The 13,966-nt window shown below is 41.9% G+C and overlaps 1 protein-coding gene across 1 annotated transcript; it reads left to right on the top strand.

Moving 5' to 3' along the window:
• Positions 1–1,614: 1,614 nt before the first annotated feature.
• Positions 1,615–13,943, top strand: pmelb (premelanosome protein b; the record flags this gene model as incomplete). Its single annotated transcript, XM_079239722.1, has 12 exons — positions 1,615–1,672; positions 3,698–3,793; positions 3,881–4,027; positions 5,136–5,264; positions 5,408–5,569; positions 5,715–6,047; positions 8,665–8,892; positions 11,717–11,830; positions 11,932–12,034; positions 12,123–12,328; positions 12,409–12,499; positions 13,781–13,943. The coding sequence occupies 12 exons, from the start codon at positions 1,615–1,617 to the stop codon at positions 13,941–13,943; spliced, it is 1,830 nt and encodes a 609-aa protein (XP_079095848.1).
• Positions 13,944–13,966: the final 23 nt, after the last annotated feature.

Raw genomic sequence — 13,966 nt, 5'->3', positions numbered from 1 at the left:
CCTCTCTTGTCCTTTACACGATGAAATTCCTCCATATTGTTGAATCTTTACATCATATTCTCCCAGCAGAGGAGAAAAGAGTGGAAATCTCAATCCACAGCTATTTTTAAAAGCAAATTGGAGATGATCAGTCAGCAGCCTGGCAGGAGACAAATCATGCTAACAAGCTAAGAGTTGACTTCAAATAATTTAGGGATTTTCAGGACAGCGTGCTTTACATGAAAGGACCAACGTGTCTCAGTGAAAGAAGTCTGTTTGTGAAACGATTTGGACCAAGGAGTAAAATAATTATGTCTGAAAGGAAAATTAAATAAGTTTTATTAAACAGATATAATGACAAAAGTGAAAATTGAATTAAATTAAATTAAATCCAATGTCGTAAAAGATGATTTAAGATGAGATGAAAATGGTGGGGTGGAAAAAGAAATAAGAAAAGAAAAACTAAAAACGGTTTAGTTATTGAGATGTCTTGTGCCTCATTAAGTTCTATAGATTTTTATTTTCATTTTAAATATTCTGTACTGATGGCTGGGTGAAAATGGGGCAGATGAAATGAGACTTTACTTCAGCTGCTCTTTCTTTCATCCAAGTTTAACTTAAAAATATGTTTAGATTTTTAGATATGTTTTGATTTATTAAATGAAATGAAAGAAACAAAAAGAATTGAAACAACAAAATACTGAACTGACAAACACTAAGCAGGACCATACATTACATCGTATTAAGCTGAAGTAACAACAATAATATTAACAGTAAACTTTACTGTCTCTCTATATAACAGTATGTTTTAATGGAGTTATGGAGTAATAATAATCACACTAATAACAATAATATAATATCTGCAGTAACAATTTCAACAATATCCATAACAGTAATAATACAATAATAATGGTGCTTATATAATCTATTATAGTGATCAATAATCCTGCTTTGAATGAGTGCTGTTTACTTCTCCCTATTATAATTTTAAACATGATTTTATGCTTTTTCTGGTTTGATACTTTCACTGACTGAATATTGATGTGTTTTGTAATACATCAAATTCACTGAACTTTTTCAGCTTTTTTCTGCTTCTTTAGTTGTACAAATGAGTTTAAGCATCACTCTGTGGCTGCAGCCTGGCTGAGGAGGAGGGGAAATGTGGAAAAAGCACCATGACGGCTTAGAAACCAAACTCTGCCTCCTCACAAAATATAAAATGGAAAATAAACAAACTAACACACAAACAGAAACATGCTCACTTTTTACCTCTTTTAGATGTTCAGACAAGCTACTTCTAGAAAGAGAAGAAATACCCAAGCAGAGTTTGATTGTCTTTTCAGATAAATATAAATAAATAAATAAATAAACAGAAGGTGTCTGACTCCTGCTGTCTCAGTCTGATTTCCTCCTGAGTTCCAGTGGGGTTTCTTGCGGGATTATTGGGCATATTGTCGACTGTACAACTGTAATCCCACAGATCTGCTGGTACTGGACGGAAACCAGGTTCCTGGAGGAGGGCCAGCCAGCAGGAGGGTGGCGTCTCTGCAGATAAAAGACCAGTTTGCTTATAAATGTTGTTCTCTGACACCTACTGCTCACTAAAGGGACATTTACCAAGGAGGCGCAGCCACCATGAGGACGTCCATCATGCTGCTGGTGCTGCTGGCAGCAGCTTCACAAGCTGTCGCAAGTAAGTAGCTCCCATGATACGATTTATTTTAATACTGAACACAATGAAAAAGCACAAAGTTGGAGAAGGCAGGGGGTCCTCTGATGTAAAGTAAATTACTCAGGCAGGGTAACAGACATGACAATTCTTACCCCGACAATCTGATCTGAGGCTCCAAGATGTTCCTGCATGTCCCCAGAAGTCTGTAGATGTTCCTGCATGTCCTCAGATGTCTGTAGATGTTCCTGCATGTCCTCAGATGTCTGTAGATGTTCCTGCATGTCCTCAGATGTCTGTAGATGTTCCTGCATGTCCTCAGAAGTCTGTAGATGTTCCTGCATGTCCTCAGAAGTCTGTAGATGTTCCTGCATGTCCTCAGATGTCTGTAGATGTTCCTGCATGTCCTCAGAGTTCTGTAGATGTTCCTGCATGTCCTCAGAGGTCTGTAGATGTTCCTGCATGTCCTCAGATGTCTGTAGATGTTCCTGCATGTCCTCAGAAGTCTGTAGATGTTCCTGCATGTCCTCAGATGTCTGTAGATGTTCCTGCATGTCCTCAGAAGTCTGTAGATGTTCCTGCATGTCCTCAGAAGTCTGTAGATGTTCCTGCATGTCCTCAGATGTCTGTAGATGTTCCTGCATGTCCTCAGAAGTCTGTAGATGTTCCTGCATGTCCTCAGATGTCTGTAGATGTTCCTGCATGTCCTCAGAAGTCTGTAGATGTTCCTGCATGTCCTCAGAAGTCTGTAGATGTTCCTGCATGTCCTCAGATGTCTGTAGATGTTCCTGCATGTCCTCAGATGTCTGTAGATGTTCCTGCATGTCCTCAGAAGTCTGTAGATGTTCCTGCATGTCCCCAGAGTTCTGTAGATGTTCCTGCATGTCCTCAGATGTCTGTAGATGTTCCTGCATGTCCCCAGAGTTCTGTAGATGTTCCTGCATGTCCCCAGAGTTCTGTAGATGTTCCTGCATGTCCCCAGAGGTCTGTAGATGTTCCTGCATGTCCCCAGAGGTCTGTAGATGTTCCTGCATGTCCCCAGAGGTCTGTAGATGTTCCTGCATGTCCTCAGAGGTCTGTAGATGTTCCTGCATGTCCTCAGAGGTCTGTAGATGTTCCTGCATGTCCTCAGATGTCTGTAGATGTTCCTGCATGTCCTCAGAAGTCTGTAGATGTTCCTGCATGTCCCCAGAGGTCTGTGATGTTCCTAGATGTCTTTAGATCCCCCAGACCCCAAGAAGTTGAAGATTAACTTGATTACTAAGGAGACAATCTTTATTGCCTCTGAAGATGTCTTTTTAGGAGATTTCTAATGACAAACTGGGCCGAAGAGTTTTTTTGTTTAGGTTATAAATAACCTGAAGGACATTTAATTACATCTGCAAGGTGAGTAGTCCGTTGCAAGGTCTGTTGTGATGGTTAGTCTGGTTCAGACTTTGAGGAGAGCCATTTTTACATCTGAGTTCAAGTGACAAAATCAAGGTTTATTCCAAAGTTTTGAGTTGAATAAGACTGAAAGATTCGGGATTTTCCCGTGTCCCTCTTCACTCTCAGCTTCGGGATGAAGGACTGATCAGAAAGAGGTGATTTTCACGAATCCAGTAACCTAAATAACTATTTTCCTTTGAGTATTGTTGCAGACAGACCTGACTGAAACACACAAAACAAAGTGAACACAAAGCTGATTAACAGAGAAACTGTAACGGCGTGAAAATAATTCCATTTGAACTCATGATTACATTGATTGGGTTTAATCCTAATTCAGCCGTGTGATGCAGTTGATCTTTGATGTAATCCTGCACACACTCAGATTAACGTCACATGGGTGGGATTGGTACCTGAAGGCTAAACTGGAATTAGAGCTTGAACAATGACGGACAGATTCAGACATTTTAATGCTTAATGAGAGAAACTGGTTCATGTAATGTGTTTTTATCTTTTACTTTCAGTTAATTTATAATCGGATTATTACAGTCTAGTGACTGAGAGGGTTTCACTCGTTATTATTACTGATAAATCAGCATTCATCTTGTGTTTTCAATATTTTAGAGCCCAAAAATCGCTTCATTCGTTATCCATCATGGAACACCAAGATGTACCCGATCTGGAAAGATGGCGACCCCAGATACAAAGATGCCTGGAAAGGTGTGTGCGTTGTCATGTTGTGAGAACACACTCGTTGGTTAGTGGAACTGATTGATGTGTAACGTGTGTGTCTGTCTGCTGGTGGAGGTGGAAGAGTGAGCTTCAACGTCGGGAACGACTCTCCGACTCTGACCGGAGCTAAAGTCACCTTCACCATCGAGCTGGAGTTTCCTCACAACCAGAAGGTTCAGCCAGATGGAACCGTGGTCTGGTCCAAAGACTGCACAGTCAACGGTAACACACACACACACACACACACACACACACACACACACACAAGATAAAGATGTGGCTGAAAGGTAAAGATCTGTAGCGTCTCTTTCTGCTCATGACTGAGTTTTTTTTTTTCCTGAAGTCTCGTCTTATTTTTCATTCATTCACACACCATATGTATCCGCTGTCCAGACATTATGACCCTCCAGACCCCCATCTAACCATCAGCAGCCTCAGCTCTGCTGCAGGATGATGCCCACCAAGCAGAGCATAGCGATGAGAGGATATCTGAGTGTTTTTAAACAGCCATGCTATGAAATGATACCTGAAAGGTCTGAAGGAGCTCAAGATGCAGTGCCGATTAAAAGTGCAGAGGCCCCTGGGCCCAGAGTATCCCAGGGCCCCCCCTTCCCCACCACAACATGGTGAAAATTGTAAATGGTACACTATGAAACGAGATTTCGAACATGTCTCAGCCAGTGGTACCAATAGCAGTACACTAGGCACTGTGGGTTAATTATCTAGGTTTTATGTACATTTTGTTTCATGTCCAAACTGCTGGTGTTTGCCCTACGTGGGCCCCACGTGGGTCCCAAATGAGCATGGGCCCCTGGACCTGTGCCCATAATGCCCATTGGATAATCCGGCCTTGTCAAGATGAAGTCTTCAAAACAAACAAAAGCATCTGTTCTTGAGTGCAGTTCGTTGGGGACTGACCCAGAACCAGCGCCAACACTGAGTCTCAGTCTGATGTTCATGATGACAGCATGGAGATCTAATTTCTGTCCTCACAGTGTGACTGTAAGCCCACAAAGTTCCCACCCGCACAAGAAATACAAGTATTTACACAGGAGAGGACTTTAGTGTGACTACAAGGTAGCAGTGGCTGCAGATTATTCATGTGTGTGATGAGGGATTACTGAATCAAACCATGAAAGATGAGCAAGACATTAGGTCCTGGCTGATACTGGGAGGCTCCAAGCATCTGCCTGCTGGCTAGCAGCTCCCCTGCCAGGAATTAACATATTAGCTAAACCACAGAGGTGCTTACTGGTTTTTCTGCAAGCTTGATTCAACATCAGGGATTTGAAGACAACACAGAAAACTTTTTTTCATTTCACTTTTGCAGGAACCAGGTATTTTGCATCTGACCTAGTATACCCACCACACAGCACTGACTGGGAAGCAGTTTTTCCCGATGGGACACCAGTGGGAAAAGACCAGAGGCCGGCGTATGTGTTTGTGTGGAAAACTTGGGGTGAGTGAGGCTGCATCATCCAATCATTTGACTCACGCTGATCTTAAGTTGATCTTGTATCCAAGCAACATCGCAGCATGACAAACTGGATGAGAATGACTTTCCCAGCACAGTGTTGGCTGAATACTGGGCTCATTTGGCAGGTCAGTACTGGCAGGTCGCAGATGGATCGTCTTCCTCCCTGACCATTGATACTGACGACATCCCTCTGGGCTCGTACACCATGGATATCGTTATCTATCACTACCGGAGCAAAGAGAAGTTTATTCCTCTGGGATACGCCTCCACCCAGTTCTCTATCACAGGTTAGTTTTACTGCAGGAAAGTGTTTGGATGCACAAATCAAAGACTCCCACAACTCCTTGACCAGTACTGAACTGGTAGAATGACTGATAAAATGAAATAAACACGCATTTACTCAGCCGTCTCATTACTTGGTGTCCTGCTCAGATCAGATCCCCTTCGCCGTCTCCCTGGACCAAGTGAACGATGCTGTGGCCGGGGATATGCGCTTCATTCAGAACAGAGCCATTGCCTTCACAGTCACCTTGCATGACCCCAGCGAGTACCTGAGTAATGCAGATATCACCTTCAACTGGGACTTTGGGGATGAAAGTGGAGCCCTCATTTCCAGAGAGCTAACAGTCACTCACACCTACATCAGCTCTGGCTCCTACAAGCCTCAGGTGGTGATCCAGGCGGTCATCCCAGATAAAGCCTGCGAACAACCGGCTGATAATCCGACCACGGCCCCTGGGCCTCCTGCTGATCAGGCCACCACAGGTAAGGACCACCACAGGTAAGGTGACCTGTTCAGGGTACACGCTGGACAGGTTGCCAGGACCTTTACTCATCTTTCTATAAATCCTTCTTCATGTGGACAGTAAAAAAAACGCTTGTGTACTGCTCATGATGGCCTGTTTGATCCATTAAAACCTGCTAGATCTTCATGCCCTATGAACCCTGTCCATTATATCATCAGCAGTTGCTCAGGAACAGTATTGTGGAGCTCTGGGGGGTAAATTGTGATGGATAATTTACTCTTTATGGGCTTCTTCTCCATTCATTTCCTATGGAACTTGTGCAATGAGGTATAAATCGCTGCCCTCCTCCAGCCACCCAACATTCCTTCATTCATCCATTTTCTTTACCGATTTGTCCATTCAACTGGGTCCACTAGGGCCGCAGGTTTTTAACATATCGCTGCAACTGCAGAGCTCACTCAATTTAATGAGTCAAATAATTTATTGGCTGTTGGATCCATTTCATTTGTTCAGGTGTTTTAAAGCAGGGATAGTTGAAAACCAGCAGGCCTGCGGCTCACGTGGGTCCGAGCTGAATAGCCTCGCTGTAGAGATTAAAAAAGGTTTTTTTTTAAGTTTCTTAAGGTTGCCAGGTAAAATCTAATAATCTGCATCATCTTAAATTGAGGAATGTTTGAAGACAAGGAAACATTTGGAGGGATAAAGTTTGATTAACAACTTAATTTTGCTTCTCATTGTCATGGTCGTGTCTCCAGTTTTCTCTTTTTAGTCGTGATCAGTTATGAACTTTTCCACAGATCGAGAAAAATCAGTCTTAGCCTCAAACACCACTAATTCACGTATTTTATTTTTAATTTTCATGGTTTGAATGCTGATTGGTTGAAATTTAGCTGCATCTGGGAGTACCAAAAGTGGCACAAAGCAAAGAATTGCAGATGGAAAGCATAAACAAAATCTGTTCCTATTTCACTCCATGTGAATCCTTTCATTCATTCATTCATTTTCCGAACTGCTTATTCCAATTCAGGGTTGTGGGGAAGCTGGAGCGTATCACCAGCTGGCTTTGGGCAACAGGCAGGGTACACCCTGGACAGCTTGCCAGTCCATTGCAGGGCCACACACAGAGAGATGAACAACCACACTCATGCTCACACTCACTCCTAGGGGCAATTCAGAGTGACCAATTAACCTAACATGCATGTTTTTGGATGGTGGGAGGAAGCTGGAGTACTCAGAGAGAACCCATGCATACACAGGGAGAACATGCAAACTCCACACAGAAAGGCCACTGACCAAACCAGCCAAGGATTGAACCAGTGACCTTCTTGCTGTGAGGCCACAGTGCTAACCACTGCGCCACCGTGCAGCCCTTCACTCCATGTGAAAACAGATAATTTTCCGCTGCAGCTTCCATCAGACCTGACCAATAACATTTTAAGAGACTGTCCCCAAGTGGCAGGAAAACCTCATAATGTATTTGTTCAAAGCATTAATATGGAACAGTTTGCTTCCTTAGAGAACACAACGCACAAAATTACCTACTTCCCTTTCTAATCCCATTTTTATTCCAAAATAAGTCTAGTGCTGAATTTATATGTTGATGCTGGATCTGACAGGGGTTGGTGGGGGACATAAGAGAGGAGAGAAGAAACTTAAGAGAAAACAGAATGAAGAAAGAAAAAGCAATGGCATCAACTGTTCACTGTAAACACACAAAAAAGCTGACAACCAGCTGCTACACCTGATAGCCAATCATCAGGAGCACCTTTAAAGATACAGACAGGCTGGGAAAAAAACACACAATAACAACATCAGAGACACAAAGTAAGTAAATTAAAATGGTCACCACCTGGGTGGTTCATAGTAAACAACAAGCAATGTTTCTGCCGAGAGGGATGAAAGAAACCGATCACCTGCATCATTCTGATCATTTTACATTTGAATAATTACCAAATAAAATTAATTTATATCATTTAAAAAACCAAAAAGAACATTTTCTTTTATAACGTTGAGAATTTATGATGGGATGGTGATCTGCACTGGGTGTACCTGCCTCTTGCCTGGTGATTGATCAGATATGATCCAGCTTCAGATCCTTAATTGGACTAAGCGGTATAGAAAATAAATAAATGAACGAACAAACAAACAAACAAACAAACAAACGTATGATTTAATAAATGAATAAATGAATAAATTAATGTTGAGATTTTGTCTCATGGCAGAATTTTTTGCCCTGATCCATAATCAGAACAGAACCTATAAGGAGGATTTTATTTTTCACAGAACATAGACATACTGTACACAAAAAATCTGGTAAACGTGAATCAAATATGAATCATAAGCAAGAATCTGACAGACAGATGCTCTGTGAGTGGAAAATTAAGGGAGAAGGAGGCTGTTGAGGTGGTCTGAAGCATGATTCAAGAGAAATACATGACAAAAAAACCCCACAAATCATGTTTTCAGGGTAGTTTGTAACTGGACAAACAGAACCAAACCTCCATGAAGCTTCCATGAAGTTAAAATGTTGCTGTTGAGCCGACATTATATTTATTTCTGTCTGTTTTCAAATAAAGGTTTTTAGCCTCTCAGCCCCAATGATAAACAACTAATTCTACAATCTTTTCTTTGTGAAGTGAGAGCTTCTGCACTGGTATCTGCTGCACCACTGCTGCTTTCCACCAAGCCAACTGGAATGAATGTCAACCTGGTTCTGTCGGACACAGAGGAAGACAACGCCGAAGGTGAGGCCTCCACTGCCTCTATGCCTCAGTCAGCCCAGGAAACATTTACAGTGGAAAAGACTCCCACCCTCCCTAACCAGCTGCCGGCTGCTGTCCAGACCAGGAACAAGCTGGCAGCAGGTAATTATGATTACTATCATGATTAATGACGATAAATTAATTCTACAACAGCCACATGTTCAGATTTCACCAAATGTTTCCTGTTATGGATGCTGAGCAGCAGGCAGATCAATCAGCAGAGAACATCAGCTGATTTCCGCCATTTAAATAGCATGTGGATCTGCTGAGAGACTAAATAGCATGTGGATCTGCTAGGAGAATAAATAGCATGTGGATCTGCTAGGAAACTAAATAGCATGTGGATCTGCTAGGAGACTAAATAGCATGTGGATCTGCTGAGGGACTAAATAGCATGTGGATCTGCTGAGAGACTAAATAGCATGTGGATCTGCTAAGAGACTAAATAGCATGTGGATCTGCTGAGAGACTAAATAGCATGTGGATCTGCTAGGAGACTAAATAGCATGTGGATCTGCTAAGAGACTAAATAGCATGTGGATCTGCTAGGAGACTAAATAGCATGTGGATCTGCTAGGAGAATAAATAGCATGTGGATCTGCTAGGAAACTAAATAGCATGTGGATCTGCTAGGAGACTAAATAGCATGTGGATCTGCTGAGAGACTAAATAGCATGTGGATCTGCTAAGAGACTAAATAGCATGTGGATCTGCTGAGAGACTAAATAGCATGTGGATCTGCTAGGAGACTAAATAGCATGTGGATCTGCTAAGAGACTAAATAGCATGTGGATCTGCTAGGAGACTAAATAGCATGTGGATCTGCTAGGAGAATAAATAGCATGTGGATCTGCTAGGAAACTAAATAGCATGTGGATCTGCTAGGAGACTAAATAGCATGTGGATCTGCTAGGAAACTAAATAGCATGTGGATCTGCTGAGGGACTAAATAGCATGTGGATCTGCTGAGAGACTAAATAGCATGTGGATCTGCTAGGAGACTAAATAGCATGTGGATCTGCTAGGAGACTAAATAGCATGTGGATCTGCTAGGAGAATAAATAGCATGTGGATCTGCTAGGAGACTAAATAGCATGTGGATCTGCTAGGAGACTAAATAGCATGTGGATCTGCTAGGAGACTACAGTGGGGCTCCAAAGTTTGGGCACCCCTGGTAAAAATTCATTTTAATGTGCCAAAAAGAAGCTAACAAAAGATGGAACATCTCCAAAAGGCGTCAAATTACAGATTAGACATTCTTATAACATGTCAAAAAAAAGTTTGATCTTATTCCCATCATTTTAACCTTTAAAATAACAGAAAACAAAAAATGGCCTCTGCAAAAGTTTGGGCACCCTGCATAGTTAGTACCTTCTATTCCCCTGTTTGGCAAGTATGACAGCTTGTAAACACTTTTCATAGCCAGCCAATAGTCTTTCTAATCTTGTTTGAGGTATCTTCACCCATTCTTCCTTGCAAAAGTCTTCCAGATCTTTGAGATTTCTGTACCATCTGTGATGCACTGCTCTTTTAAGGTCTATCCATAGACTTTCAATTATGCTGAGGTCAGGAGATTGTGAAGGCCATAGCAAAACCTTCAGTTCATGCCTCTTGATGTAATCCACCCTGGATTTTTAGATGTTTTTAGGATCATTATCCATTTGTAGACGCCATCCTCCCTTTAACTGCAGCTTTTTCACAGATGGCATTAGGTTAGTATCCAAAATTTTCTAGAATCCCATTGAATCCATTTTTCCTTCTACTCGTGACATGTTCCCTGTGCCACTGGCTGCCATACAACCCCAAAGCATGATTGATCCACCCCCATGCTTAACAGTTAGATAGAGTTCTTTTTATTAAATTCTGTGCCCTTTCTTCTCCAAACGTACCTGTGCTCATTCCAGCCAAAAAGTTCAATTTTAACCTCATCAATCCACAGAACTTGTTTCCAAAATACATCAGGCTTGTCTATATGTTCCTTTGCAAACTTCAAATGCAGATTTTTGTGGTAAGGATGTAAAAGAAGTTTCCTTCTGATGACTCTTCCATGAAGGCCATGTTTGTACAAGTACCTCTTTATAGTGGAATAGTGTACCATAACTCAAGTATCAGCCAGATCTTCCTGGAGGGATCATGCAGTCAAACTTGGGTTTTGACTTGCTTTTCTTACAATCTTGCAAGCTGTTCTGTCTGATATTTTTCTTGGTCTTCCAGATTTTGCTTTAACTTCCTCTGTTCCCAATGACTGCCATTTCCTGATTACATTTGGAACAGAGGATATTAGCATCTGAAAACACTTTGCTATTGTCTTACACCCTTCTCCTGCTTTGTGAGCGTCAACTATTTTCAGTTTCAGTGTTCTTGACAGCTGCTTAGAGGAACCCATGGTGCCGATTGTTGAGGTAAGGTCAGATGAGTCTGAGCATTTAAAACCTTTGAGATTGACATCACCTGGTCTTTCCAGACACTAACTGTAAACAATCCAGGACACTGTCAGGTCTCTGTTGTCAAATTGGGGGCGTACAAGGTACTAACTCTGCAGGGTGCCCAAACTTTTACAGACACCATATTTTGTTTTCTGTTATTTTGAAGGTTTAAATGATGGAAATAAGATGTAACTTTTTTTGACATGTTATAAGAATGTCTAAACTGTACTTTGATGCCTTTTCGAGATTTTCCATCTTTTTAAAGCTCCTTATTTGCACATTAAAATGAATTTTTACCAGGGGTGCCCAAACTTTGGAGCCCCACTGTAAATAGCATGTGGATCTGCTGAGGGACTAAATAGCATGTAGATCTGCCAAGAGACTAAATAGCATGTTTGTGTAAATCTGAATGAGTGCAACACACTGTTAGTTATTTATGTCAACATAAACGTCACTGGGTATTATTAAGAAGATAATAATTCTTGCTTTGCTTCCACCAGACACTCGTAGGACAGTGATTCTAACAGGCCGAGCTGTAGCTAAGAGGAGTGCTGATGATGATGACTGTGTGATCTATAGATACGGCTCCTTCTGTACTGGCATTGAGGTTGTTGGTGGGTCACTTTCATCAGAGATGTTTTCATTTACAAAAGTGAAGTAAACTATTTAAAATGATCATTAATGATTCTTCTTCCATCTGCCTTTTTGTTTTCAGAGGGCATTGAAAAAGTTAAGATTGTGCGGATGGACAACACCTTGGTAGCGACACCTGGAATGGACACCAATGTCTTAGACGTCACTGTTACCTGCCAGGGGAGGTGAGCACTACTGCCTCATACTTTAAGTCATTTAACACAGCACTGTTAATTTCACAACTTTTTTTTTTCTTTTTTTTACATTTTGCAGTCTTCCAAGTGAGGTGTGCAGTGTAATTCTGGATGCAGAGTGCTTAAAGCCAATTCACTCAACATGCAACATGGTAGAGCCCTCTAAGGAGTGTCAGCTGGTGTTGCGTCACTTCCTCAATGACTCTGGAGTCTACTGCATCAATGTTTCCTTGTCAAATGATGTTAATTTAGCCGTCACCAGTGCCAAAGTAAACGTTGACATGGGTATGAAACTTTACCACAATATAAAGATTCCTAACATGTCTGCTCCGTTCTCCTGACTGACAGTGAGATCTTCATTTCAGGCTCTGGTGTTTCCTCCCCTGGTCCTGTGGTCATGCTGCTGGGTGTCCTGGTACTACTTCTAGCAGTGGGGATAGTCGCTTACTCCTACAAGTAAGACCTACAGCTGTGAATGTAGATACTGTATCTGCTTTCTTTAGAAATTTCATTCAAATTTCACGTGCAAAGCCTTTTGTCTGTATTTCTTCTCCTTATTCTCTGCTTATTTCTACTTTTCACCTCGTGTTCCCTTGTTACCCCTCATCAATATCCAGTGTATATATGAGTTAGTGGGGGTGGGGTGGGGTGGGGGGTATTTCTGTTAAGCTCCACTTGGAAGAACACATTTCATCTGAATAACAAAGTAGTCAGACCCTCTGTTGTCATGATGCCAGACGAGATTAGTTTAGCAGCCCATACTCCTGCAGCATCCCACTACAGACACCATTGCAAGCCTTTTCCAGGTCCATGAGAAATGTGTAGATTAGATACAGAAACTCCCTTGACCCCGCAGTGACCTTGTGAGGGTAACGATCAGGCTTCTGCTTCTGTTTGATTTGAGGTTTTAGAGTTGGTCCAATCCTCCCTTCCAACAACGGAGGCTGAGTAGTGTGATTACCACCTCAGTTTACCACTCTGTAGGCTTCATATAAGACTTCCATACAGCATTAAATATGCATTATGAACTTTCTTTGAAACTTGACGTTCCAGACCCGATTGATTTTACAGTCTGCATTGTTATGTGTACTTCTGGAGCCGTCCCTGCCCAGCAGCGTCTTGATGCTAAGAAACTGCACTGGGCAGCTTTTTCATTTGGGATGCTGCGTGGTATTGCAACCCACTTTTGCATTATGCACTGTCACACACTCGCAAACTGATATAAACAAAAGGCTATTCAAATTCACACTGTGGCTGATTCAACAAAGAAACTGCAGCACAGAAAACCTTTAAAATCTGACTGGCCCCCCAGGTACCACCCCAAGAATAGGCAATCGAATTCTAAGATATGTAGTGTAAAAGGACCTTTACTGCATAAAGCTGAGGAAGTGTCAGTGAATTGGACATGACAACAAGGGAGATCATTAGAATGTATATTCTGAGAGACATATAAAGAAGCAGTGCAGTAGATGGTGGTGGTCTGTTCAGCCATCAAATGCATTGCAGCTTCTTTGTCTTTACTCCTTTTGCTGGTTGCAAGTGATTTAGACTGCTCTACGCTGCCCCCCTATGGTTTGTAGTGGTAGTGCTCCGTTTGGTACAATGGGTAAGCATCTGCATGCTCTCTGAAAGCTAACAGAATTACGTAGAGGATGCACGGGAATGGACTGTCTATGTAAATTATAAGATAATTCAGTCCTCTCACACAGTCACTGTATTATTCAATTTTCTCCAAAGGCGTTTTAAGTCCTACCGTCCTTTGAAAGAGGACATCTCAGCATCTGAAAGCCATCAGCAAGTTCGGGCTCTCAACTGCTCTGGACCGTCGATGTTCTGGACCTCCCTTACCAGAAAAGGAGCCATTGACAACTGCCCCCTGCTTCAGGAAAGGCTACAGTGAATCCGAGAAGACTTAAAGCATCT

This window comes from Telmatherina bonti, assembly GCF_933228915.1.
Source record: "Telmatherina bonti genome assembly, chromosome: 4".
NCBI lineage: Eukaryota > Metazoa > Chordata > Actinopteri > Atheriniformes > Telmatherinidae > Telmatherina > Telmatherina bonti.
The sequence above is the reverse complement of the archived record's forward strand: the minus strand, read 5'-3'. Positions and strand labels throughout refer to the sequence as shown.